The sequence below is a fragment of the Pleuronectes platessa genome, chromosome 9 (genome assembly GCF_947347685.1).
Source record: "Pleuronectes platessa chromosome 9, fPlePla1.1, whole genome shotgun sequence".
In the NCBI taxonomy this organism is placed as follows: Eukaryota; Metazoa; Chordata; class Actinopteri; order Pleuronectiformes; family Pleuronectidae; genus Pleuronectes; species Pleuronectes platessa.
This window is the reverse complement of record NC_070634.1, coordinates 20172202-20199238: the sequence shown is the minus strand read 5'-3', so window position 1 is coordinate 20199238 and position 27037 is coordinate 20172202. Positions and strand designations below refer to the sequence as shown.

Sequence of the window (27037 nt, the reverse complement as noted above, 5' to 3'; positions counted from 1 at the left end):
GTATGACGTATGTTGTCAATTCCCTTGTTACCTGTGCATGAGACGGATGAATAGAGCCGGTGCACATGAGAATAAAGTACTTAAACAGACGCTACGCTCATACTTTTTACACCAACTTACACTGCGTGAGTCAAGATAACTTAACAAGCCCTCCTCAGTTTTACCTGTTTTTAGTGTCGGGCAGAAATCACATCGCATCAACACCCACCGTGGCCCTTCACGATGCTTGTTTTAATTAAACAGTCGGATTCCCCTGTTCCGCACCAGTTCTCAGTCAGCTGCTAGGCGCCAGCCGGAGGGTTCCCCCAGCGGTCGCCGTAGCTGAGGTGATCCGCGAGAAGGGCCCGACACGCGTCCAGAGTGGCCGCCGCTGACCGCGTACCCGGTCCCCTCCATCGGCCCGCCTTCCGCGCCGGCGATGGACACCGCCCCGCGGTCCAAGAGAAAGAAAGCCCCCGCAACAGCGACGCCGTGAGGCGCCACCGGATGAGGACCTCCCGGTGCCGCACACTGAGCCTCCGGCTGCGCAGAGAGGAGGGCGACGGAGCGACTGCTCCCCCAGCCGCGGCACGTGCCCAGCGGTTTTACCACAAATATGAACATCGGCCAATGATATCGGTGAAAGTCAAGTTTATTACCGATAAGCCGATATCAGTTAACGAGGCGAATATCGGCCGCTACCGATGTTCGGCCGATAAATCGGTGCATCACTAATTACAAGCTTTTAAATTAAGGAACGAAAATAGATTTAGATAAGTTGAAAAACAAGATGCCGTTCTTTTTTATTTACCTAAACAGCTATAAAATACATTTTAGGCGACATTGAGAAGTGAAAATAAAATCAAATTAAGAGCGTCATAAAAGTTCACTAAATCAGGAAATGCTATATCTTTCTGTTTGTTTTCCATTTTACTTTTATATTTTGTACTTCTACAATATACTGCTTAGAAAATCTGCCTTACACTTTCATTTGATGATGCAGAGTTGCACCATAACGAAAGGCTCTCTATTGGCTGTTGAATAATAATGTTGAGAAATCAGAGCTTAAAGTGTGGAAAGTGTCCCGATAACACTAATTGTTTTTTGAATTACCAATGAAAATCTGAACTTTTACAAGTTCAAATAAGTCTAGGCTTCAAACGTGCAGATGTGAGCACATCTTACTGGGTCAGTTTTATCATACATAAATTCTAGTAAGTGTGAACAGGAGTCACCTTTACAAAATGAAAGTGCAAGTGATCTTAGAATGAAACTGTCACTTAAATAAATGGGAATTGGGGGGGGAATGAGGATGTAAGATGAAGTGGATGAAAACCACAACACACACCGGAGGGTTTTGGCTTTTAGACATCCCAGTTTAGTGGTGTATCACGATATGCAACAGATTAAAAGCATTTATCCTACATTTGATTTGTATAGAGCTACACAAATTGTGAGATAATGGGATCATCGCATGCAGAAATACCTGAATTAAGAGTTCCATGAAGATCTCTAATGTATCCGTTACATCCATTGTTATCCATGTGTTACAGGTGTCGCGGGAATTTTGTATTTAATTCCCTGGTGAGGGAATAAACCATCAGACTCAGTGATCAATTCAATGATCTCAAAGTATTTAATTAATGGTCAACAAACAATTTACAGAGAATAGATTTGAACACAGACAGAGTTACTGAGCGAACACTTGGCCAAGCGGGGCAGAATCTCCAACACCACTGCAGGTATCAAGATTCTGACAACGGGCGAGATGAGATGTGCCAGCTTTATGCACAGCCCAAGGGTTCACGTCATCCTTCGATATCATGCAGGCAGGACGTGTCCAGTGGTCAGACTTTGTCAGCGAAGGGGTAGATCCCCCCCCCCCCCCTATCTCCTGTGTGTATAGACATTGGGAAAACATCAAATAGTCACAAGGGCATTTAGGCTCAAAGTAACTAACATTTCCTGATATCAGGCAGATGCAACCATTAAGTGGAATTTATATAATGATGTTTCATCAGGTCAATCCAACTGAACTTTGAGCATAGCTGTCAGGACAGGAGGATCTGTTACATTTCAAGGATCACAGCTAGATTCAATAATTTCCATGACAGTCCATACTACACGTCCGGCCCCACGTTGGGCGCCATATGTCGCGGGAATTTTGTATTTAATTCCCTGGTGAGGAAATAAACCATCAGACTCAGTGATCAATTCAATGATCTCAAAGTATTTAATTAATGGTCAACAAACAATTTACAGAGAATAGATTTGAACACAGACAGAGTTACTGAGCAAACACTTGGCCAAGCGGGACAGAATCTCCAACACCAGTGCAGGTATCAAGATTCTGACAACGGGCGAGATGAGATGTGCCAGCTTTATGCACAGCTCAAGGGTTCACGTCATCCTTCGATATCATGCAGGCAGGACGTGTCCAGTGGTCAGACTTTGTCAGCGAAGGGGTAGACCCCCCCCTGTCTCCTGTGTGTATAGACATTGGGCAAAACATCAAATAGTCACAAGGTCATTTAGGCTCAAAGTAACTAACATTTCCTGATATCAGGCAGATGCAACCATTAAGTGGAATTTATATAATGATGTTTTATCAGGTCAATCCAACTGAGCTTTGAGCATAGCTGTCAGGACAGGAGGGTCTGTTACATTTCAAGAATCACAGTTAGATTCAATAATTTCCATGACAACAGGATGGTTTGTTTCTACATTATTCTTTAGGTTGGGTCGATGCTGGAATACACGACGGTAATGCTTCAGTCAAATAAGAATCTGGATCTAGTGGATTTAAAGGTGGTTTCTTAGGACTTTTACCAACTGCTTTTCTAGTCTGGATGACGACCCAAAGCAATTGTTCAGGATAATAAAATATAAAAAATTTAATGAGAGAGGGACTTTGAAGCTCAGTCACCTACAGAACGGTTGTTGTGTCTGTTCCGAAAGCTTCCCCCGTCACCCCCCCCCCCCCCCCCGACTCTGTGGTTTTGGTGCAACGTACTTAAACATGAACTTGAAACCGCTGTGACATTTCTAAAGAAGAAACAGTAACGTGAAGGCAGACAATCAGCTCTCAAGCACCGGAGGAGGATCTTCTCTTTCTACCTTCCTCTACACTTCATGGAAACTTTGAGAAACTGGAGTTCGCTATGTGGATATTTTGTGTTTATCTTCCTCACAACCGTAAGCAAAGGTAAAGGAATATGAAATATATCTTTACTTTTTTCTACTTTTTACTGTTATTAATCTGGTTTATCATTCACCTTTAATATCAAACACATATTAGACATATGTCAATAGATGATGCATGATACTAGGCAAAAAAAGCAAAAGTTATATAAAATGAGAACCCTGCTGCTGCTGGTTGGTTATTGGTGCTTGTTTACCTCTGAAGAAAATACTTCTTTATTTCTTCAGTTAAAATAGGTATAAAAGTAGGTTTATGTGAATTTTATCCTTTTAAAGACGCCTGTTTCTCTGAAGGGTCTGCATGTGAAGCTCCTACAAGTCCGGAGTGCTTCACGAAAAATGCAATCGAAACGGTTTACAATTGTGAATGGAGCATGAACCGAACTGATGGCATTGTGACGTTTGACCTTTACTTTAAGTGAGTATTCTTTAAGTATAAAAATCCCTTCAACTAACAATTTACACATGGTCATTTCCCCATTAAGTCTTCCTTTAACTTCTAACTTGACTTTCAAATCTTTATTGCAAAGTTCCCTAAGACACTGCATAAGTCTGACTAGATATAGGTTAATGTGTCAAATATGTAAATTTAGAAATAGTATTGTAGAAGTGTCAAGTCTGATAATTATTTTACCGCTCATACGTAAATATTTATCAGCAGTAAAACCAAGTTTGAGGTCTTTAACAAGACCTGGCATACGATCCCTGAGGAAAAGCTGATCCAACGTCGAGAGGTTTTCATTTGGGTGGAAGCTCATGTAGGAAACTCCAGCTGCTCATCGCCCAGGAGGTCTGTGGTGCTCAGAGACATAGGTAACTGGTCATTCTCTGATTTCAGCCTGCAGTATGGGAGAGTTACACCTTTGGCCTCATTCTCCAATATCCTCTGAAATTGTAAATCTCTACATCCGATTCGTGACAGAATTGCTGACACCCGGTTAAGATGAAAGTCATTGTTCTTGTAAATTGAAAGTTCCTATTTCCTAGCATTGGTAGCCGGCCTGCCTGTCCCCATGAAATGGCAGGCGACTGCAGGAGACGTGCAGCCACAGAAATCACACGCACAGAAAAGAGAAGTCCTGACAAACAATCTACAGACAGAGGAAGACCGGACTCTGAATGAAGGGAAAGCTTTAGGAGTTCTGACATTTAATCGCATCAGCAGCGGATATAAAATATCAAGATGCATGGGATACGTTTGTTCATTCAGTGAAAACTGTATCCAGAAAAGAGATTTCATCTTGAATTTGTGGTTTGGCCAAACAGAATAAGACTTGCCGAACACTAGAAGGGGTTAGGCTTCCCCTGAATGATCTGATCTGGACCAGAACATTGGACCTGGAATAGACCAATGATTATTGGATGTAATGGTTTCCAAATAATGGATATGAATTGATGTTTTAAAGTAGTGCTCATTTATTTTGAGAGTTCATAATACTTTGTAAAAAGAGGAAGGAAAATTGTAAATAATACAAAATATATTGTGTTTTAAAATCCTTTTTCCGCTTCTCCTCAACAGTTAAGTATGATGCACCACAAATTACTTCCATGTCCTGGTCAAATAGCAGCCTCAGCTTAATGTGGGAGGCTCCGGAGAAACATCCAGCTTTGACCGAGGTTTGGTTGAGAGGAGATGGACACCCCGCAGAATTGCGGAAAGAAGTAAGGTGCATTTGTGTTTCGTCACCAAATCTATTTGCTCATTTAGATTTTTTGCTTTTCTATATAAACAGTTTTCCTTCAATGTTGTTACAGACATTTACCAGAATCAACACAGGTAAGTGCCTGCATGTCCTTGTGATCAACGTCTTCTGAATGAAATGTTAGATCAGTGTTATTTCATGTTTTCAGTGGGAGATGTATTTATTTACCAGATGTGGATATACCTCTAGAAACACACTGAAGGGTCACGCTACGGTTTTTGTCTGTTTTATCCAACTAACTGAAAGTTTCCTAATTTGATTTTTCCTTTTCGTCAGTGACTGCCAACAGTTTGGGAAAGATCCCGACTTCACACCGTCCAACTCTGAAAAAAACGTTACAAGCACAAAGTTGTTTTCATGTAGAAAAAAACAAGCCTAGAATAATTTCAATGGTGGATAGTACCATTATCCCCGGCTTCCCAAAGCAGAACGACTACTGCTGTCAGTTCCACACTTCTCACCGGAGATCGAACCCACTCACCTAAGTTACATAGAGGGAGAACAGACGCTCAGGGTGAAAAGTGGGAATAAAAGAGGAACCATTCTCCTTATTCCAAGTCAAGCTGATTTTGAAGGTTCTACTTTAAAGTTAAAAAATGTCATAGTGTTGCTTCAACAGCCTCTTGACTAACCTTGGACCACCTCACACTGTGAGGTGGCAGATCAGAGTCGTTTTGTCATTTATTAGATATGAGGACTTTATATTAGGAAATTTAAAATGTCTCCTTTTTTTTTTATGTGCACAGACCAGGTGACCGTGGCAAATCTCTCGCAGCATTCAACTCACTGGGTTCAGATCAGACAACGGTCCACTCAGGTCAAAAGCCCGCTATGGAGCAACTGGTCTCCATGGGTGAAAGTTCCTGCAGGTGAACCCATGTTATCTCCTTGGTCGTGTTTTGGAATAAAATACATTATCGTGCTTTGAAATAATTTGTTGGTGATAGTTCGACACAAGAAAAAACGAGGGATCAGTCATCATGAAGCGGCTCTAGATGAAATAGAGAAGTCAAATCAATTCAAAAACATGAATCACAAAGGGACATAGTGAGGAGCATGAAATCCCCATACTGTTGTCACCACCCTCACCCCGACACCTTCCATCATTTTACATCTCTAAGGTTTAATTCCATGGCGTTCAGGCAGGGGCCTCTTCTCTACCTGTGGAGAGTGAAAACTATGAACGTCACCATCAAGCTGGCTCCTTTAGAATGATTTGATTCCGAGAACCTCGTGGCTGAAGTTATGTTGTGCGTTCAAAAAAGTTTTTAGTTGTGAAAATGAAACTGAATTTCTGATTTCTTTTTTTCTTTATATTGCAGAGCTTGCACACGCGCCTGAAGTCAACGTGACAACCAAACGTTTGAACGGCACGAGAGAGGTGACGCTGACTTGGAAGGTAAACCAGTTACAGAAAAAAAAGACACCAGAGCATCCACTTATCCGACAATTTTAAAATGACTACTTGCTGATTTGGTCATTCAGGGGTTTTGTCTTCACTTTGTGTTTTACTTCAGCTGAGGTCCCACGCAGCAGCAGCAGCAGCAGGAGTGACCTACCAACTGAGTGACACACAGTCTTCTCTGGGATGTCCTTGTGCGAGGACAGAGAAGAGGAGACATTATTTGTTTTGAGACACCTCAAAACAAATAATTTCACCATTTACGTGTCATACTCTCCCGTCGACATCCATGTCACAGCCAGAAACGCAGCAGGGTCTTCTCCTTGTGCAACTGTTCATGTGCCAGCCGAACCTACTGCGGATTTAAAAAGTAGGCCCAAGTGTGTGTGTTTCAAATATCAATTAAATGAAATATCATGTAAAAGCTGAATTTCACTGAGGGATGTTCTTTCTGTCTTTCTTTCCCCCGACAGTTTGTGACAAAACGGTTGATGCTCAATTGAATAATAAAACTTGCAAGCAATGGTACGAGTTTCAAGATGGAGGTTTGAAGCCAGAAGTTGTGAAAACTTTACAAAGAAAGAAAACACCAGGAAGGGAGAAAGAAACAAAGAGTGAGTACTTTAAATCACACAACTTTAACTTTGACACACAGCTGCAGAGGGTTCTGTGTAGTGTACCAACTAATGACCATTGCAGAACATGCATTCTAAAGAACGTTTTTGCATTATTTCACTGAAAAATAGGTCACAATGCAAAAAAATTGTTTAAACTCAGGGGACTTTCCACTGTGTAGAAATACCACTTTAACTTTTCTCTTGTTGTGTCACACTCTCACTGGAAACATGTTCTGTGCCTTACACCTGATCCACACACTTCCTGTTTCACTTCCAGGCGCAGCAGGGTTAGAGGATTACGTTGGCTACCTTTACTTTGAACACATCTGTGACGCTGGGAAGCCGCGGACAGTTAAGACCTGCCTCTACTACCAGAAAGAGGGAGGTATGTGTCTTTGAGTTAGATTTCCCTGCATGATGTGTGCACTTGATGCACACTCCACAACGGAATGTGTCCGTCTAAAACGCTTGGTGCCAGGCGTGGGACAGAACCCAGATGTAATCCTGACTGCCCCCTAGTGGCTGGCTGCAGTGTCAGTCATAAACCACACCTCCTGCATGTTAGTAGATGGGACAAAGTGCATAAAATAACATTCTGATGCCAATTGTCAGGTAACTTAGGTTTTAATTTTTTACTCAATGCTTTGAAAAGGGTAAATGCTATTAAAGCACAGACAATGGGTCTTTAAGAGAGATTGGAAGAGTGTTAAAGACGAGTCCGATTTCCTGTGGAACCCGGTGACGAGATGGTTGTTGAGGAGATGACCCCAATCGGTGCATCTCAGTGAGAGAACATGTCTCCCATCAGTCATCATGAAGCGGCTCTAGATGAAATAGAGAAGTCAAATCAATTCAAAAACATGAATCACAAAGGGACATAGTGAGGAGCATGAAATCCCCAGACTGTTTCAGGTGCGATTGAATATGTGTCACCACCCTCACCCCAACACCTTCCATCATTTTACATCTCTAAGGTTTTAATTCCATGGCGTTCAGGCAGGGGCCTCTTCTCTACCTGTGGAGAGTGAAAACTATGAACGGATGGATTGCTGAGATGTTTAAACATATAAGATGTAACACTTCTTCAGTAAAATGAAAAATGATTCAAGCTCATTTTGTTGACTTGTGCATGTATATTATCCAAAATGTTTCCAAAAAGGTTCAAACTTCAAACTTCATCCTAAATTTTTTATTCAAGGTAGTGTGATGTTTAATCTTCATCGCCTTTCAAATGCTGTGTGATGAAGGAGAAACGCGCTACTAGCCAGTCAGCGTTTGTTTGTCTCACGATTATTTAGCGTTTTGTTTGCGTAACATTATTAAAACGTCAATACACTGGAGTCGGGTCAGGTCGATTGTCATCCGAATTTCCCATAATCCCACGCTGCTTCACGTCACCATCAAACTGGCTCCTTTAGAATGATTTGATTCTGAGAACCTCGTGGCTGAAGTTATATTGTGCGTTCAAAAACGTTTTTAGTTGTGAAAATGAAACTGAATTTCTGATTTCTTTTTTTCTTTTTATTGCAGAGCTTGCACAAGCGCCTGAAGTCAACGTGACAACGAAACGAAAAACAACCAATAACTGATTATATCATCGTTCTCTGGGATATTGTGCTTTGTCAGAATATCACTCTTGATATTGATTGATATTTGATTAACCTAATAAAATAGTGTTAATGTTTGACATGATACAATACAAGGTTGTGTTTGTGTTATTCTCATGAAACTACTTACTTACCAAAAATAATTATGCCTAAAATGTTGACTATATATATATTAAATAGTGATTGGATTAAATTAATAGTTGACAATAGTTGACATTATTTAATGTATATATTCATGTATATGCTTAACTTTTTATTTAAATCATTTGTTCACACTGACTCAACATAATATGTTATTTAAACACATAAGGCATAATTACTTTTGAGTGCAGATAGAAATAGTTACATACCCAGGGCTACAATGAGTCTTATCTAAAAAAAACTAAAGAATAATCATTCCGTGGAAAAAATGTGCAATTGTGTGGTTAGATGCTCAGACAAAGATGTCATAGTGTTGCTTTAACACCCTCTTGACTAACCTTGGACCACCTCACACTGTGAGGTGGCAGATCAGAGTCGTTTTGTCATTTATTAGATATGAGGACTCATTGTACACTCGTCACCTCTTTACACTCTTTTTGTAAACTACTTGTGAAACCATGATTGGAATTGTGACCCAGTTAACTTTTCCTTTTCCGTTTCAACAAAAGCCACATGAACCTTTTCTATTTGTCATCATAACTGAGATTCGTAAAATGTTAAGTGAACACAGATCTGGGTCGAAACCACAGACTGTGGTTGTAACCTGTGTTGTGTTGGTGTGGGACCCTGCAGATCTGTTTGTCTGTAGGCGTGAGGTTGATCCTGTTTTCCGCTTGACATCAGCAGAAACAGCAGCCGCCTCTGGTCTGAATGACAAGATATTTCAGAAGAAAAAAAAGTATATTATTTTATTTTTTCATTAGTTATTGTTTCCTTTATATTATTTATAATTTCCTTTACAGAGAGAGCTCACTTAGACACTTCAAGACACACACACACACACACACACACACACACACAAACACACGCACAAACACATCCTGCATTAATATCAATACAACATCCAGCCAATAAAAACTGTGCTGCACTTTTCGCTTTGCTGATGCAGGAAATATGATGGAACTAAATGAAAGACCGCCATCTGTAGGCCTCCAAGTGTATAGACATGTGTTTATGTAACTTAAAGGCTTGAATCAGAAAAAATGAGGAGCTGACTTTTGCAAAAGATAAAAGTAATTGTAATAACATGAAACCAAGGCCATCTTTCACAGTAGTATTTTATTCAGCACAGTATTACTATAAAAACAAATATAGTATTTCCACAGTGGAGTCTTTCCACAGCCTGTGTATACCTGGCTGAACATGCTGGGTCCAAATGACCTGGATCAGTTAAAGACCATTAATCTTATTAAATAGCTGCACCAACCAAAAGGTAAAACGATGAAATTAAATACTTAAATACTATCGTGATGACATTATTTGAATCATGAATTATACAGGTGGACATCTGTATGAAGACGGTCACTTGTTAATCTCCATCAGAAACATGAGTATATATAAAAAAGACTCGTTTTTCTAAGCTCTATTTTCCTGAGTCAGAAACTCTGAAGTCAAGATTCCCAGTGGCTCTGTGCTGCCATCTGTTGGACAAACTGTGGTACAACATCTAACAGAGTGAACCATAGAAACATTACAGGCTTTTAAATTAAAGAACGAAAATAGATTTATATAAGTTGAAAAACAAGATGCCGTTCTTATTTATTTACCTGCACAGCTATAAAATACATTTTAGGCGACATTGAGAAGTGAAAATAAAATCAAATTAAGAGCATCATAAAAGTTCACTAAATCAGGAAATGCTATATCTTTCTGTTTGTTTTTCATTTTACTTTTATATTTTGTACTTCTACAATATACTGCTAAGAAAATCTGCCTTACACTTTCATTTGATGATGAAGAGTTGCACCACAACGAAAGGCTCTCTATTGGCTGTTGAATAATAATGTTAAGAAATCAAAGAGCTTAAAGTGTGGAAAGTGTCCCAATATCACTAATTGTTTTTTGAATTATTAAATCTGCAGACGTGCAGATGTGAGCACATCTTACTGGGTCAGTTTTATCATACATAAATTCTAGTAAGTGTGAACAGGAGTCACCTTTACAAAATGAAAGTGATCTTAGAATGAAACTGTCACTTGCATAAATGGGAATTGGGGGGGGGGGGGGGGGGGTGAGGATGTAAGATGAAGTGGATGAAAACCACAACACACACCGGGAGGTGTTGGCTTTTAGACATCACAGTTTAGTGGTGTATCACGATATGCAACAGATTAAAAGCATTTATCCTACATTTGATTTGTATAGAGCTACACAAAATGTGAGATTGTGGGATCATCGCATGCAGAAATACCTGAATTAAGAGTTCCATGAAGATCTCTAATGTATCCGTTACATCCATTGTTATCCATGTGTTACAGGATGGTTTGTTTCTATATTATTCTTTAGGTTGGGTCGATACACGACGGTAATGCTTCAGTCGAATAAGAATCTGGATCTAGTGGATTTAAAGGTGGTTTCTTAGGACTTTTTACTGACTACTTTTTTAGTCTGGATGACGACAAAAAGCAATTGTTGGGGGAAAATACAAAATAAATAAAAAATGAGAGTGGGACTTCAAAGCTCAGTCACCTTCAGAACGGTTGTTGTGTCTGTGCCGAAAGCATCCCCCGTCACCCCCCCCCCCCCCACCCACCCCACCCCGACTCTGTGGTTTTGCTGCAACGTACTTAAACATGAACTTGAAACCGCTGTGACATTTCTAAAGAAGAAACAGTAACGTGAAGGCAGACAATCAGCTCTCAAGCACCGGAGGAGGATCTTCTCTTTCTACCTTCCTCTACACTTCATGGAAACTTTGAGAAACTGGAGTTCGCTATGTGGATATTTTGTGTTTATCTTCCTCACAACCGTAAGCAAAGGTAAAGGAATATGAAATATATCTTTACTTTTTTTACTTTTTCACTACTTATTATTAATCTGGTTTATCGTTCACTTAAACACATATTAGACATATGTCCATAGATGATGCATGATACTAGGCTTCCGCAGTTAAACTAGTACATCAGCCACAAAATGTTGGTCTATCGACATCATGTAGTTTCCACCAACAGATGCACGGCATTGTGCAGCTTTTCTCAGGTGTCAGCCTGTAGTTTCCACTACCTGCTACTGTACACACTGTCAAATGATTCCTTTATAGATTGGAGGCATTTGTATTTCACCATGTAACTTTACGCTCTTCAGAATGGCAACACTGACTTAATATATTATGCATTTTCAAGTGCTTTGCAGTAAAACAACAAATTGACAAGGAGAGGTATATTTGAAAGTGGAATAAAAATAAACCAGAAGTTATAAAAATTGAGAACCCTGCTGCTGCTGGTTGGTTATTGGTGCTTGTTTACCTCTGAAGAAAATACTTCTTTATTTCTTCAGTTAAAATAGGTAGAAACGTAGTTTTATGTGAAATTGATCATTTTAAAGACGCCTGTTTCTCTGAAGGGTCTGCATGTGAAGCTCCTACAAGTCCGGAGTGCTTCAAGAAAAATGCAATCGAAACGGTTTACAATTGTGAATGGAGCATGAACCGAACTGATGGCATTGTGACGTTTGACCTTTACTTTAAGTGAGTATTCTTTAAGTGTAAAAATCCCTTCAACTAACAATTTACACATGGTGATTTCCCCTTTAAGTCTTCCTTTAACTTCTAACTTGACTTTCAAATCTTTATTGCAAAGTTCCCTAAGAAACTGCATAAGTCTGACTAGATTTTAGGTTAATGTGTCAAATATGTAAATTTAGAAATAGTAGTGTAGAAGTGTCAAGTCTGAAATTATAAACCTCCAGTCAAGTGATAATGTCTTTCAGTTGTTGCCACTTTTACCGCTCATACGTAAATATTTATCCGCAGTAAAACCAAGGAAGAGGTCTTTAACAAGACCTGTTATACGATCCCTGAGGAAAAGCTGATCCAACGTCGAGAGGTTTTCATTTGGGTGGAAGCTCATGTAGGAAACTCCAGCTGCTCATCGCCCAGGAGGTCTGTGGTGCTCAGAGACATAGGTAACTGGTCATTCTCTGATTTCAGCCTGCAGTATGGGAGAGTTACACCTTTGGCCTCATTCTCCAATATCCTCTGAAATTGTAAATCTCTACATCCGATTCGTGACAGAATTGCTGACACGCGTGTTAAGATGAAAGTCATTGTTCTTGTAAATTGAAAGTTCCTATTTCCTAGCATTGGTAGCCGGCCTGCCTGTCCCCATGAAATGGCAGGCGACTGCAGGAGACGTGCAGCCACAGAAATCACACGCACAGAAAAGAGAAGTCCTGACAAACAATCTACAGACAGAGGAAGACCGGACTCTGAATGAAGGGAAAGCTTTAGGAGTTCTGACATTTAATCGCATCAGCAGCGGATATAAAATATCAAGATGCATGGGATACGTTTGTTCATTCAGTGAAAACTGTATCCAGAAAAGAGATTTCATCTTGAATTTGTGGTTTGGCCAAACAGAATAAGACTTGCCGAACATTAGAAGGGGTTAGGCTTCCCCTGAATGATCTGATCTGGACCAGAACATTGGACCTGGAATAGACCAATGATTATTGGATGTAATGGTTTCCAAATAATGGATATGAATTGATGTTTTAAGGTAGTGCTCATTCATTTTGAGAGTTCATAATACTTTGTAAAAAGAGGAAGGAAAATTGTAAATAATACAAAATATATTGTGTTTTAAAATCCTATGACATATAAAACGTTTTTTTTCCGCTTCTCCTCGACAGTAAAGTATGACGCACCAAAAAATATTTCCATGTCCTGGTCAAATAGCAGCCTCAGCTTAATGTGGGAGGCTCCAGAGAAGCATCCAGCTTTGACCGAGGTCTGGTTGAGAGGAGATGGACACCCCGCAGAATTGCGGAAAGAAGTAAGGCGCATTTGTGTTTCGTCACCAAATCTATTTGCTCATTTAGATTTTTTGCTTTTCTATATAACCAGTTTTCCTTCAATGTTGTTACAGACATTTACCAGAATCAACACAGGTAAGTGCCTGCATGTCCTTGTGATCAACATCTTCTGAATGAAATGTTAGATCAGTGTTATTTCATGTTTTCTGTGGGTGATTTACTAGATGTAGAAAGGAACTACAACACGACATGGATGATCAATTACAAGCTCAAAGTTGTATTCATGTAGAAAAAAACAAGCCTAGAATAACTGCAATGGTGGATAGTACCATTATTATAAGTTTCCTCGCTGAATATTGGAGATAAGAAACAGTTTGAATGATTTCCAAGTCTTTTTAACTGATCAACAGTTCAACATTCCTGTTGAACTTGCTGAGCCTCATTCTGGCAGTTGAAGCTGCGACTTTCTGTCAGTTCCACACTTCTCACCGGAGATCGAACCCACTCACCTAAGTTACATAGAGGGAGAACAGACGCTCAGGGTGAAAAGTGGGAATAAAAGAGGAACCATTCTCCTTGTTCCAAGTCAAGCTGATTTTTAAGGTTCTATTTTAAAGCCCAAAAAATGTCATAGTGTTGCTTCAACAGCCTCTTGACTAACCTTGGACCACCTCACACTGTGAGGTGGCAGATCAGAGTCGTTTTGTCATTTATTAGATATGAGGACTTTATTTTAGGAAATTTAAAATGTCTCCTTTTGTTTTTTATGTGCACAGACCAGGTGACCGTGGCAAATCTCTCACAGCATTCAACTCACTGGGTTCAGATCAGACAACGGTCCACTCAGGTCAAAAGCCCGCTATGGAGCAACTGGTCTCCATGGGTGAAAGTTCCTGCAGGTGAACCCATGTTATCTCCTTGGTCGTGTTTTGGACTGAAATGCATTATCGTGCTTTGAAATAATTTGTTGGTGATAGTTCGACACAAGAAAAAACGAGGGATCAGTCATCATGAAGCGGCTCTAGATGAAATAGAGAAGTCAAATCAATTCAAAAACATGAATCACAAAGGGACATAGTGAGGAGCATGAAATCCCCATACTGTTGTCACCACCCTCACCCCGACACCTTCCATCATTTTACATCTCTAAGGTTTTAATTCCATGGCGTTCAGGCAGGGGCCTCTTCTCTACCTGTGGAGAGTGCAAACTATGAACGTCACCATCAAGCTGGCTCCTTTAGAATGATTTGATTCCGAGAACCTTGTGGCTGAAGTTATATTGTGCGTTCAAAAAAGTTTTTAGTTGTGAAAATGAAACTGAATTTCTGATTTCTTTTTTTCTTTTTATTGCAGAGCTTGCACAAGCGCCTGAAGTCAACGTGACAACCAAACGTTTGAATGGCACGAGAGAGGTGACGCTGACTTGGAAGGTGAACCAGTTACAGAAAAAAACGACACCAGAGCATCCACTTATCCGACAATTTTAAAATGACTACTTGCTGTTTTGGTCATTCAGGGGTTTTGTCTTCACTATGTGTTTCACTTCAGCTGAGGTCCCACGCAGCAGCAGCAGCAGCAGGAGTGACCTACCAACTGAGCGACACACAGTCTTCTCTGGGATGTCCTTGTGCGAGGACAGAGAAGAGGAGACAACACCTCAAAACAAATAACTTCACCATTTACGTGTCATACTTTCCCGTCGACATCCATGTCACAGCCAGAAACGCAGCAGGGTCTTCTCCTTGTGCAACTGTTCATGTGCCAGCCGAACCTACTGCGGATTTAAAAAGTAGGCCCAAGTGTGTGTGTTTCAAATATCAATTAAATGAAATATCATTAAAAAGCAGAATTTCACTGAGGGATGTTCTTTCTGTCTTTCTTTCCCCCGACAGTTTGTGACAAAACGGTGGATAATAAATTGAATAAGAAAACTTGCAAGCAATGGTACGAGTTTCAAGATGGAGGTTTGAAGCCAGAAGATGTGAAAACTTTACAAAGAAAGAAAACATCAGGAAGGGAGAAAGAAGCAAAGAGTGAGTACTTTAAATCACACAACTTTAACTTTGACACACAACTGCAGAGGGTTCTGTGTAGTGTACCAACTAATGACCATTGCAGAACATGCATTCTAAAGAACGTTTTTGCATTATTTCACTGAAAAATAGGTCACAATGCAAAAAAAATTGTTTAAACTCAGGGGACTTTCCACTGTGTAGAAATACCACTTTAACTTTTCTCTTGTTGTGTCACACTCTCACTGGAAACATGTTCTGTGCCTTAAACCTGATCCACACACTTCCTGTTTCACTTCCAGGCGCAGCAGGGTTAGAGGATTACGTTGGCTACCTTTACTTTGAACACATCTGTGACGCTGGGAAGCCGCGGACAGTTAAGACCTGCCTCTACTACCAGAAAGAGGGAGGTATGTGTCTTTGAGGTAGATTTCCCTGCATGATGTGTGCACTTGATGCACACTCCACAACGGAATGTGTCCGTCTAAAACGCTTGGTGCCAGGCGTGGGACAGAACCCAGATGTAATCCTGACTGCCCCCTAGTGGCTGGCTGCAGTGTCAGTCATAAACCACACCTCCTGCATGTTAGTAGATGGGACACTTATGAAACAAAAAAAGTCAAAGTGCACAAAATAACATTCTGATGCTTATTGTCAGGTAAATTAGGTTTTAATTTGTTACTCAATGCTTTGAAAAGGGTAAATGCTATTAAAGCACAGACAATGGATCTTTAAGAGAGATTGGAAGAGTGTTAAAGACGAGACCGATTTCCTGTGGAACCCGGTAACGAGATGGTTGTTGAGGAGATGACCCCAATCGGTGCATCTCAGTGAGAGAACATGTCTCCTGTACCACAAGATGAGAGAAAAGTCCCTTAACCCTTCTGTCTTTTCCTCCTCAGCACCGCTCAGAGAACCTCAGGACATCACTGTTTTTGGTCAAACGCACAATTCTGCGAACCTCTCCTGGAAAGCGATTCCCTCTAAGGACCAGCGAGGTTTCCTCACCCACTACAGCCTGTGCAGTGTGAAAATGGGTTCGCGGGACGAGGCAAGAGGTGTGATCATCATCTGAAGCAGTTTGTTTAAAGGGTTTTTCACAGATGAATTATTTGTGTACAACTTTTGAGCTTTGAAATGACAAACTTTCACGGAATATTCTCCAAATGACACCAGCTATATGAATTTAACTGTGATATTTCTCAACCTCTTGTTTCACCAGAGTGCCACAACATATCAGCCTCATTGAGAAAATTCAGTCTGGAAAAATTGACACCGGGAACAAAATACAATATCAGCCTGGCCGTAGTGACCCGAGCGGGAGCAGGACCCGCAGCGACAGTCACCATTAACACGCTGCAGGAGAAACATGTGAATGGTATCCGCCCTACAGAACCACCTCCCATGTTGAAGCAGATTTGCAGTTTTTCCACACGCGGATGCAAACTAATTTTCCCTGTCTTCCTTCTTCTCCATCCGAATTAGTGTGGTTGAGCTTGGGCCTGCTGATCGGGTTCTTCTTCATCTCGACAATGTGCACCGTCATCTTGAAGAGGTAGGCGACCTCCATACTTTAAAGACCCCACACTTTGGTGTGTAATATGAACAGTCACATGAACTACAGTGTGAACTCGCTTTGTAGGGAAGGAGAATTTAAGTTTTATTTATTTTTATTAATGACTAAATTATCAGTAACAGGATAAAGTGAAAATGTCTGTGATTATCCAAGACTTCTGTTTTTTACTTTTTTGGTGAAACTCTTCAGTGACACAGTAACATTAGCAATAAATACAGGATTTTGTTTTCGAAATTTTGATAGTTCAACATTGTCACAGTTTTCCCAGGGAACAATTCATGGATGTTGATGAAAGTGTGTGTGAAATTTGGTGCAGCTCGAATGACTCTAATAGAACTGTTGGGCCTTGGAGGAGTTATATGCTCTACTGAGTGTTCTAGTTCCCCCTGGATTGATCTATTCTTAACAGTTTCTACTCTGCTCTGATGCTCAGAATCCAAAACAAGATCTTTCCTCCTGTGCCGACGCCTGTTATTCCAGATTTCTCACCCAATCACTGTGGCCAGGTAAATCCCACACACAGGCTGCAGAACTGTTTATATCAAAGTTTTTGCTCTCTCTGAAAACATGACGGCTTAGCTTTCTCATTTAATACAGCAGAACTAACTCCCTCAGACATAGTAAACAGTGTGTACAGTAAATCAGTGCTGTCTATATACAGTAAACTGTATAACTACTCAAAGGAAGAGTTCAGCAGAGATTGTGTTTAAAACATTCCCCTTTTCAATGATATGGCTGATGAAAACCTAACTCAAACATATCTTGATCTTTGAATCATGACAATAAATCATGTTACAATCAATTACAGGCACAAGTTGAGTATAAAGTGAACTTCTTCTATGCTTTATTTGACATTAGCTTGATTCCTGAGCAAGAAACCAAAACAGTAACCTATTCCATTGATTACAACTTAAGAATTCAATAGCTCAGCACAGTATGTTGAGTTCTCACCCCTGAGTCTTACTGTCATGTTTTTACGTGACCTACATCAGGAGATGCTGGAGGGGAAAGAGGAGGTGCATGACCTGATACTGCTGCAGCTGCACCCAGCGCGCAAGACTGTCCCTAAAGAAGCAGAGGAAACCACCGCCCTCCAAGGAGAGTGGGACGCTGGGAGCGACGAGGACGTGGAGAATGAGAGGGAGGGGGATTCGAGGATGTCAGAGGGGAGCGGTGATGAGAGTCCGGGATCAACAGATCGGCAGCAGAAGAGGTCCAGAGTCAAAGAACTAACAGATCTGGAGCAGGTGGAAAGCGAGATCGCCCTGCTGATATACAGGAATGGGTTGGTCTTCGATCTAAAGACAGATTCACCTTAAAGACTAAATCTTGGACATATTTGTTCACCTATACTGGATTAATGAAGTCTGTTTTGAAAGTTGTATCTTTTCAAACAAGAATATTTAAAGTACTTGATCTTTCCTGTAGCAGGTATCGGTTTTCCTGTTTCACGTTTGTGTATTTTTGAGTAGTATTTTGCAGCAGAGTTGACCACACACAGACTTTGTCACTGCAGGTTGTCAATAAACAATTTCTGTGTTAGGGTCTTGTTCAGACCTCCGCTCTTTTGTTTTGTAGAATTAAATAACTAATTAAAACCAAACTTACTTGAAAATACACATTTGAGCGTAAATCGGCTACAATGACAGAAACCCTATGTGTTTGTTCTGTTTTCATCTCTGCCTTCTAAGGTGACAATGAGTGGTGTGAAAGGGGCATCCAAATAAAAGGTTTTATTATTATTATTTACTGTAAAGACTGTGTCCCATTGTCAGTGTAAAACGAAACACAAGGTGAAGAAGCACTGCGTGTCAGGGCTGAGCGACGCACAAAGTGATTCTGTGAAGAGGTAATCCTGTGACAGGAAGTGGTCAGGACAGAGAGACCATGGCCTTTACAAAAAGTGCCTCATGCAAGGTGAAAGGATTAGTCATAACCAGTGAGAGCTCTGTGGGTTTCCAACTAGAGCATGTCAGGCTCATTTATTATAAGTGACGACCGACTCGCATGTTCTCAGCAGAAAAACTGGTTCCTGTGTTTGGCTAAGAGTTAAATTCAGCAAGTATGTCCCTTTGTAGTGTCGCACACTTAATCTCTCACCACAGTGAGATCCATATCATGTGTCCCAACCACAGACGACAGATTAACATCGTATGAATGCAATTTGTGGTTAGAATACTATCTAGCGACACCACATTGCTTCGTCGGTGTGTATAAATACAGTACACATATGTTTCTTCCGCACGTTTGGACTAGAGCTTATTTTAACAACAGTGCTAGAACTCATGGGTGTGTAGGTCTGGTTTGGATGGGACACTTTTGTAAGATCACATACCTCAACATTCATTTGTACAAGGCCAACACGGAGCCTTCAGTTCCTCATCCATGACTGCATCTTATTCAAATTAAACACAATTTCTAGTACAAGCATTTCTCTGAATGTAACTGCATTTTAAAGTGCATAAAACATTCATTCAATTATTATGGTGTCTCTTTCCTCCAAACATCTTAATATACATTATCACTCATAAAGAAATATAAACATTTACAATATAGACCAATTGAACATTAGCTTATAACTGGTCTTTATAAGGCCAAATAACAATACATGAATTACAGAGTCTGTGAGTGTCGGAGCTGAACTACACACTGTAAAGTAAACAATATACTATCGCGACCCGCCTGCAAGATGACGTGCAGGTAAAATAATCTTGCCCACAAAAACCACAGATTGTGCAGAGAATTAGGGTTTTGGAATTTCTGCAGAAGTTCCCTTTCAGACGCGTTCACGACACAGAAGGTGTTCAGGTGAGGGTAGCTGCAGCAGACACAGCCAGGACGTCAAGTATGAATTCTGCTGCAGGGATCCCATGTTTTAGTTTTTATCCTGGGGAGGATCTCCTGCTGTGTTCTCCCATCGTCTCCTCTGGACTTTCTGCAGACTTTACATACCTGTGGACTGGAAACAGAGAAAGTCCGCAAAATGGCAGGATACTCTCACTCGGACATTTGCATTTGCACATACAGCCCCTCTGGAGATTGTCAAGAGATTATCCATAGTTCAGCACATGACTTAAAAGCAGTGTTGACAGATGTACGATAATTATTTTATCGTACATTATTTATGATTAATAATGCATGATGTACGATAACTTAATCATTTTGTGATACTTAGTATTATCAGTTTTAATCTGGAGTTGTAGCCTTGATACTGGGGTCGTGTGCATTCCTCAAAATAAGAAGATTTTAAGCTTCTCGTACGATACCTCAACATTTCCTATCTGGCTGAAAACAGATGAACAAACGGACACACACAGGTGCACCCTGTTTACGGAGCTTCACGTGGTTTTGAGCCCCATTTCTGTTTTGGAGGACCCATTGTTCAACTTCTAGCGGTTTGTTTGGGAACCAATACATCCGTGATGGGAACTAGTGCAGGCATATTGGTGTGTTTATGGCACAGTGGCGCCTCTCAGTGGTGAGCAGCTCTCAGTACAGGGGGGGGGGGGGGGGCAGGTAGACAGGAGAGGTTATCTCTGGACCTCGGGCTGCTGCTCTCCCTCGGTGCCTGGAACAACAGGCGCGCTCCACACTTTCCAAACACTATGGTCGGATCAGCCGAGCTGCTGACCTCGTCTCCCCGCTCATGAAGATGCCCTATGCGCGCTGCTCTGTGCTAGAACATGGCGGAGTCGGACGGTGGGGACTTTGCTTCGAATCATTCGCAGAGCAGGTGAGTGGCGCGGGGGGAGGACGTGTTGTGTCCGCGCTGGTGGGACTGGTCCCGTCGGTGTTAGCCTGAAGTCTCCGCGGCTCAGGGCACTGCAGCCCGGTTCCTGCCGGCCTGAGCGCCCCGTTGCCCGGGCTTGACACTCAGGAATCACCGAGGCGCTGTCCGGGCCTCCGGGCATCAGCACTGCCTGAGTCTCCTATCGACGATCAGCTGTTAACAACACAACATTCTGTGTGTTGTGTTGTTAACAGCCTTATTTAACTTCATGTATTTATTGTATAGTAAAATAGTTTCCTTTTATTAACGCTCTTGTTTACTTTGGCTTCATGTATCCCGAGTGGGTTAAATGTACACGTGTGTTTATACACATGTTGAAGTTCTGTATGTAAAGGTATAGTGTTTCATCGCTGTGAATACAAACATGAATAAATAAAAAGTATCACGAGTAAAACAATACTAAAAGTATTGATGCAACCAAGCTGCTTTACCTGTTACTAGTAATTCTCCTTAAATGCAACAATAAAATAAGGCAGACTGCAACTAATGATTATTAATATTGATTAATCAATTATCCCGAACAGCTATTATTCTCAGTTTCTCAGATAATCTTTAAACTGCCCTTGAAGTTCACATTCAAGTTTTTACTCGATTATTTGACTCGAATGCTTCAAACGAGTGTCAAAGTAGAAGCTAATTGCTCTTTTCATTAACTGTTGATTAACTGTTGCTGCTTAATGTTTCAGGATGCTTTGACTGATGCCATTTAGATTCAAATCTGATCCAACACATTGACTGGTGTCAGTCCTGTGTTGGGACATATGTCACAGTAAGAGAGGCACAGCTTTATCAGCAAAATGAATTCAGCTTCATTCAGCTGGTTCAGTGTCGAGGTCCTGGTTTAGTTCTTGCTCCCCCGCTGACACAGTGTGGTGTCCACTCTTATCGACAGTAAACACCTGTGGTTTTCCCACCAACTGTCTGCTGTGAACAAGGGGCACTGTGACCAGGACATAGAGCAGAGAGCGCCACATGCTACAGTTCAAAAACAACTTTTTAATTATACTACCGCAATTCCGTCTGGTTTAACCGATCTTCACGAAATTCGGTACAACCGTGTATCATGACCGGGCGAAAACAAAAGTCCTCGGCACCAATTTGATTAATATAACAGGCATTTGGACATTTCACATGTTGTGTATTTTAACAAATTCCTCTTAGAGCTTTCAAATTCGGTAAGTGTCAGCTTGACTCCTTGGAGACTGCAACCAACTCAAATTGTGAGTTTTTGTTACACAGTGTGAACGTGGCGTGGTGTAAAATTTGGATGAATCACCATTAAAGCACCAGGTTGTTGTATCACGGACATACATGGTCCAATTGACTCCAAACTGGACATGTACGACAAGAGTCCCGGCCCGATGACATCGAAGCAGAAATCATGACTTTAAATCACAGCACCCCCTTGAGAGCATTCATTAAGCAAATAATTCCTTGTAAGTTTGTTTAAATGTCCCAATGTCAGTGGTCATAGATTCCTTTGATGTCTTAGACTGTCGCAAATGTGAAGAGGTGAGTTAATCCTTCACGTGATAACAAAACGCACGCAACATGGAACCGTTTCACCCGGTCCCTGTTCGTCCTCCCCCATCATAGTGAGGACTTCATCTTGTCCGATGTTGACATTTACATGCACAATATTACCACCCCTACCCATGAGAGTTAGTTTATATGGACCATAGACTGTAAATGAATAAGGACGACATCCATGTCAGCAAATGGAACATGGACCAACCAACAAATTCAGACTAAACGTTAAATACATTTCTCTCACCGAGGATTTATGTTATTCACGTAGTTCTTATCACACTGATGCTGTTCATATTTCAAGTAGGTTTGGTTTTATTTAGCTTTTGACTACGACTGACTTGCGGTTGATGAGGCACGTGTCGATCAAAAATAACTTATCACTGCTCCATTCCTTGATCACTACTCAGACTCTGGCTCCAGATGAGCAAGATGGCTGTGTATGTATTCAGGATATTTTGGCTTCATTTCTAGATAGTGTGAGGAAGTGGAGACGCATCACCAGTCTTTATATGCAGCCTGTGATATTTACCTGTATGACAGTAATGTTTCCACCTGTCGTGATCATGCTTCTCGCTGGCCAATCGATGTTCTCCTATAATAAGAAACAAGGTGTCTATGGCATTTCTCTTCCTACTGATGTTGCTTCTATTAAGTGTTTCCAATTAGATTCAAACCTCTGAATCCCAGCTTGTGACCAGGCCTCTATTTCCTCCTCCAGTATGGCAAACAAGAATAGCACCCTGCGCTGTTCCTTCTCGGCCTCGAGTCACAGCGCCACCCTCCTGCAGGGCTTGTCGTTTCTGCGGGCTCAGGGCCAACTGCTTGATGTCGTGCTGGCCATCAACGGGGAGCGCTTCCAGGTCCACAAAGCTGTGCTGGCTGCCTGTAGTGATTATTTCAGGTAAGTGGAACCATAAAGACTGTTCACTTCCCTTTGCATTTTCGATTGGAGACACTTAGCAGATGCTCTTATCCGGAGTAATCTATCCTGAGTGCCTCTGTCAGAGCAAGCTGCAGTTAACAGATCAACTATGTTCAAAGCCTTTCAGTAGGGGAGCAGCAATGGTGGTGGAGTGTGAAACAAAGTGCATTAAATTGTTCTTAGTGTCTTCCCTTTTGTCTTTGATTTGAGCCACAGAATTCATATTTCTACAGTTCCTGCTAAATTGTAGGACTATGTATTACATACGTGGAAAGTCCATACCTTAGGGAAACTATGAATTATTTAACATAAATTAATTACAAATTTGGCCCTGATTTTTAATATGAATTTAACCATTAATATTTGATTATCTCCTGTTTTGGTTTGTGTCTTTTAAAAAGTTTTCAGTTCATTTTCAATTAACACCACACTGTAAATAGAACAATCCAGTAGGATGAATGTTCCTTAAACTGTCATGTTTCTCTCTCTTTGTGCTTCAGAGCAATGTTTACTGGCGGCATGAGGGAGTCCAGGCAAGATACCATTGAGCTGAGGGGCTTGTCCGCCCGTGGGTTGAAACACATTATCGACTTTGCCTACAGTTCTGAGGTCACTTTAGACCTGGACTGTATTCAAGATGTGCTGGGAGCTGCTGTGTTTCTCCAGATGGTCCCAGTTGTGGAGCTGTGTGAAGAGTTCCTCAAGTCCGCGATGAGCGTGGAGAGCTGCCTGCACATCGGCCAGATGGCCACCACCTTCAGCCTGTCTTCCCTGAAGGAGTCGGTGGATGCCTTCACCTTTCGTCACTTCCTCCAGATTGCTGAGGTGGAGGACTTTCTGCACATTCCCATGGAGCGCCTGGTCTTCTTCCTGCAGAGCAACAAACTGAAGAACTGCAGCGAGATCGATCTCTTCCATGCCGCCATCCGGTGGCTCCAGTATGACCAGTCTCGCCGGGCTCAAGCCAGCAGTGTCCTCTGTCACGTGCGCTTCCCGTTGATGCGCTCCTCAGAGCTGGTGGACAGTGTTCAGACGGTGGACATCATGGTGGAGGAAGTGCTGTGCCGCCAGTATCTCCTCGAGGCCTTCAATTATCAAATCCTTCCTTTCAGACAGCATGAGATGAAATCCTCGCGGACGCTCATTCGTTCGGACGTCGTGTCGCTCATCACCTTTGGGGGGACGCCCTACACTGACAACGACCACACAGTCAGTACCAAGGTGTTCTGTCTCCCTGACGTCACTTCCCGCCAGTTCAGAGAGCTGACGGAGATGGAAGCGGGGTGCAGCCACGCTTGCGTCGCCGTCCTCGATAACTTTGTGTACGTCGTGGGCGGGCAGCACTTACAGTACCGCAGCGGCGAGGGCGCGGTGGACAGCTGTTTCCGCTACGACCCACACCTGAGCCAGTGGCTGCGCATCCAATCCCTGCAGGAGGGTCGTATCCAATTTCAGCTCAACGTGCTTCATGGACAGCTGTATGCCACCGGAGGGCGCAATAGATCCGGCAGTCTATCGTCTGTGGAGTGTTACTGCCCAAAAAAGAATGAGTGGACTTACGTGGAACCGTTAAAACGCAGGATCTGGGGTCATGCAGGCACGTCGTGTGGGGAGAAGCTGTATATCTCAGGGGGTTACGGCGTCTCGCTGGACGACAAGAAAACGCTTCACTGCTATGATCCAGTGTCAGACCAGTGGGACTTCAGAGCTCCCATGAATGAACCCAGGGTGTTGCACGCCATGATCAGCAGCGGGGATCGGGTTTACGCTCTGGGCGGCCGCATGGACCACGTGGACCGTTGCTTTGACGTGCTGGCCGCCGAGTATTACATTCCAGAGAATGACCAGTGGACCACTGTCAGCCCCATGAGAGCCGGGCAGTCCGAGGCAGGCTGCTGCTTACTGGACAGGAAGATCTACATCGTGGGAGGATACAACTGGCACCTGAACAACGTCACAAGCATCGTGCAGGTGTACAACACGGAGACCGATGAGTGGGAGAGGGACTTGCACTTCCCAGAATCGTTTGCTGGCATCGCTTGTACACCGATTATACTTCCACAAAACACCACGCAACGCTGACCTGCGACTGTGAAGACTTTATCCACTGTGCTCTTTCTGAGGCCTATTGTGTCATCACAAGGTGTAAATGTAATTTAAGCTATTGGCGTGTGTGTGTGTATTTGAGAAAAGGACCTCTAAAGCTTCTAAGCAGCACTACACAAGGGGCATATTATTTTCTCTTCTTGTTAAGGATAAGATGTGTCTGATTAAGAGACACAACTTCAAAGAGGAAAACTCTTGGATTTTTACGTTGGGACACTTCTGTGTTACAGGAACTAGGTTGAATTATAGATTTTGACGGTTTTGACACATTTTATCAGGTTTCAGTGGAAAAGCCTATCGTTAGATGAGTATTTCTTCTCTTTGAATTCAATACCAGACTGATTCATATATTATCTGCCAGTTACATTTTAAGTCAGTCATTATATAATTAATATAGTGCATAATCAGTATATTTTGATAATATCAGTCTTTGATAGATTTGTTTTTTTCCTTATTTTATCAGATTAATATGACTTGGAAATCTTGGAATTTCTTTATTTAAGTCTTTGCTGTGCAAACACTGGATCTTTTTAATGTTGGACATTTTGATTGTACAGTTGTGATTTTTTTTATTTGATTTTTTATTTTATTATTCAAACAATCAAGAAAACTGATCTTACTGCTCACATGCCTAATCACCAAACAACATATCAATGCACAGAATCAAAAGCACAGTAAACACGAGTTGTGTGTAAGTTCAACTGATCAATTCTACATTATATTGTTAATGTTTGTTTGTCTTTAATTGCTACTTATAACACAAACTTATAGTTTTTGTCACTCAAAGTAATAAAATACTGTAGGCAGCTGCATAATATAGTAATAATTTCAGTGTGTGTTGCTTTTGTGTTACCTGTTGTATTCCACTCGGTAGATGTAACGTTTGATGTTGCAGGGAACAATTGTCTTCTAACATAACATCTCGCACAAGTCTTAAACTTTCACGCTCAGTATTTCCTTTGAATACACTGTTGCACCTTTTCCGAGCAGTATTCATGAGACGTTTGATTTTAATATGTGTATAAGGGCGAATCAAGCTTAATGTTCTTGTTATTTCCTTTTTAAATGCGGCCGTATGACAGTGAGTGTCTCCTGTTTGCCTTTGTCCTGTTCTGCCTGTACCAATAAAAGCACATTATATTGTTGAAGTGCAATATAAAAGGAAACCGCTGTCAAAGGGGAATGTATACGCCTGTAGCTTTATCTGCATCCTTTATTAGAGGTGTATCATGTTGTAAAAATAAACCTCAGACGTTTTTTATTGTTTTTCTATTTTGATGAGATGAGGATTCATTTCCACAATAAGACACTGCCTTGCATTATTAAATTGTATTCTTAAAATGTATTATTTAGTCAAATCTTGTGTCTACACATTTTCCATGGACACAAGGTAAAGTTCTGTGCTGTTTTTCACCTGAAAAGATATGTAATATTTCCTGTCATTAGTGCTGCAACCAATGATTATTTTTCCTTGATTAATAATCTGGTCGAAATATTAGATGCTACAATTCCTAGAAGATAAATTGAAGGCTTAAAATGTCTTTTGTCCAACCAACTTCCCAAACTTTCTTTGACATCTGCAGTACACACTTGGACAGAACATGGTCACAGGCTCGTACCAATTTACTCACTTAAATTC

General features: G+C 41.4%; 3 protein-coding genes and 1 long non-coding RNA gene across 8 annotated transcripts; 3 read left to right on the top strand and 1 right to left on the bottom strand.

The window, feature by feature from the left end:
* The first annotated feature begins 2531 nt into the window (after positions 1–2531).
* On the top strand, positions 2532–6649 carry LOC128448045 (uncharacterized). 4 transcript variants are annotated; one of them, XM_053430568.1, is made up of 8 exons: positions 2532–3184; positions 3457–3598; positions 3839–3993; positions 4700–4842; positions 4936–4957; positions 5630–5752; positions 6206–6282; positions 6401–6649. In XM_053430568.1, exons 1-8 carry the CDS (start codon positions 3112–3114, stop codon positions 6515–6517), a joined length of 852 nt encoding a protein of 283 aa, XP_053286543.1. In that variant the 5' UTR covers positions 2532–3111; the 3' UTR covers positions 6518–6649. The 4 variants fall into 4 exon arrangements, with proteins under 4 accessions (XP_053286543.1, XP_053286544.1, XP_053286546.1 ...); XM_053430569.1 differs by having other exon boundaries at positions 2533–3184; positions 3842–3993; XM_053430571.1 differs by having other exon boundaries at positions 2959–3184; positions 3475–3598; positions 3842–3993.
* An 858-nt stretch (positions 6650–7507) lies between these two features.
* Positions 7508–10610, bottom strand: LOC128448047 (uncharacterized). Its single transcript, XR_008339697.1, has 2 exons — positions 9255–10610; positions 7508–7726 (listed from the first exon to the last, which is right to left on the bottom strand). It is a non-coding gene; the product is annotated as an uncharacterized LOC128448047 (long non-coding RNA).
* Positions 10611–11259: 649 nt separating this feature from the next.
* On the top strand, positions 11260–18795 carry LOC128448044 (interleukin-12 receptor subunit beta-1). Of its 2 annotated transcripts, none has more exons than XM_053430567.1 (15): positions 11260–11469; positions 12053–12176; positions 12462–12613; positions 13340–13482; positions 13576–13597; positions 14239–14361; positions 14816–14892; positions 15011–15251; positions 15355–15495; positions 15777–15884; positions 16377–16532; positions 16697–16852; positions 16960–17029; positions 17484–17556; positions 18043–18795. In XM_053430567.1, the coding sequence occupies exons 1-15, from the start codon at positions 11397–11399 to the stop codon at positions 18367–18369; spliced, it is 1986 nt and encodes a 661-aa protein (XP_053286542.1). In that variant the 5' UTR covers positions 11260–11396; the 3' UTR covers positions 18370–18795. The 2 variants fall into 2 exon arrangements, with proteins under 2 accessions (XP_053286542.1, XP_053286541.1); XM_053430566.1 differs by having other exon boundaries at positions 12035–12176.
* A 1765-nt stretch (positions 18796–20560) lies between these two features.
* On the top strand, positions 20561–26670 carry klhl26 (kelch-like family member 26). Its single transcript, XM_053431305.1, has 3 exons — positions 20561–20783; positions 23089–23271; positions 23793–26670. The coding sequence occupies exons 1-3, from the start codon at positions 20734–20736 to the stop codon at positions 25372–25374; spliced, it is 1815 nt and encodes a 604-aa protein (XP_053287280.1). The 5' UTR covers positions 20561–20733; the 3' UTR covers positions 25375–26670.
* Positions 26671–27037: the final 367 nt, after the last annotated feature.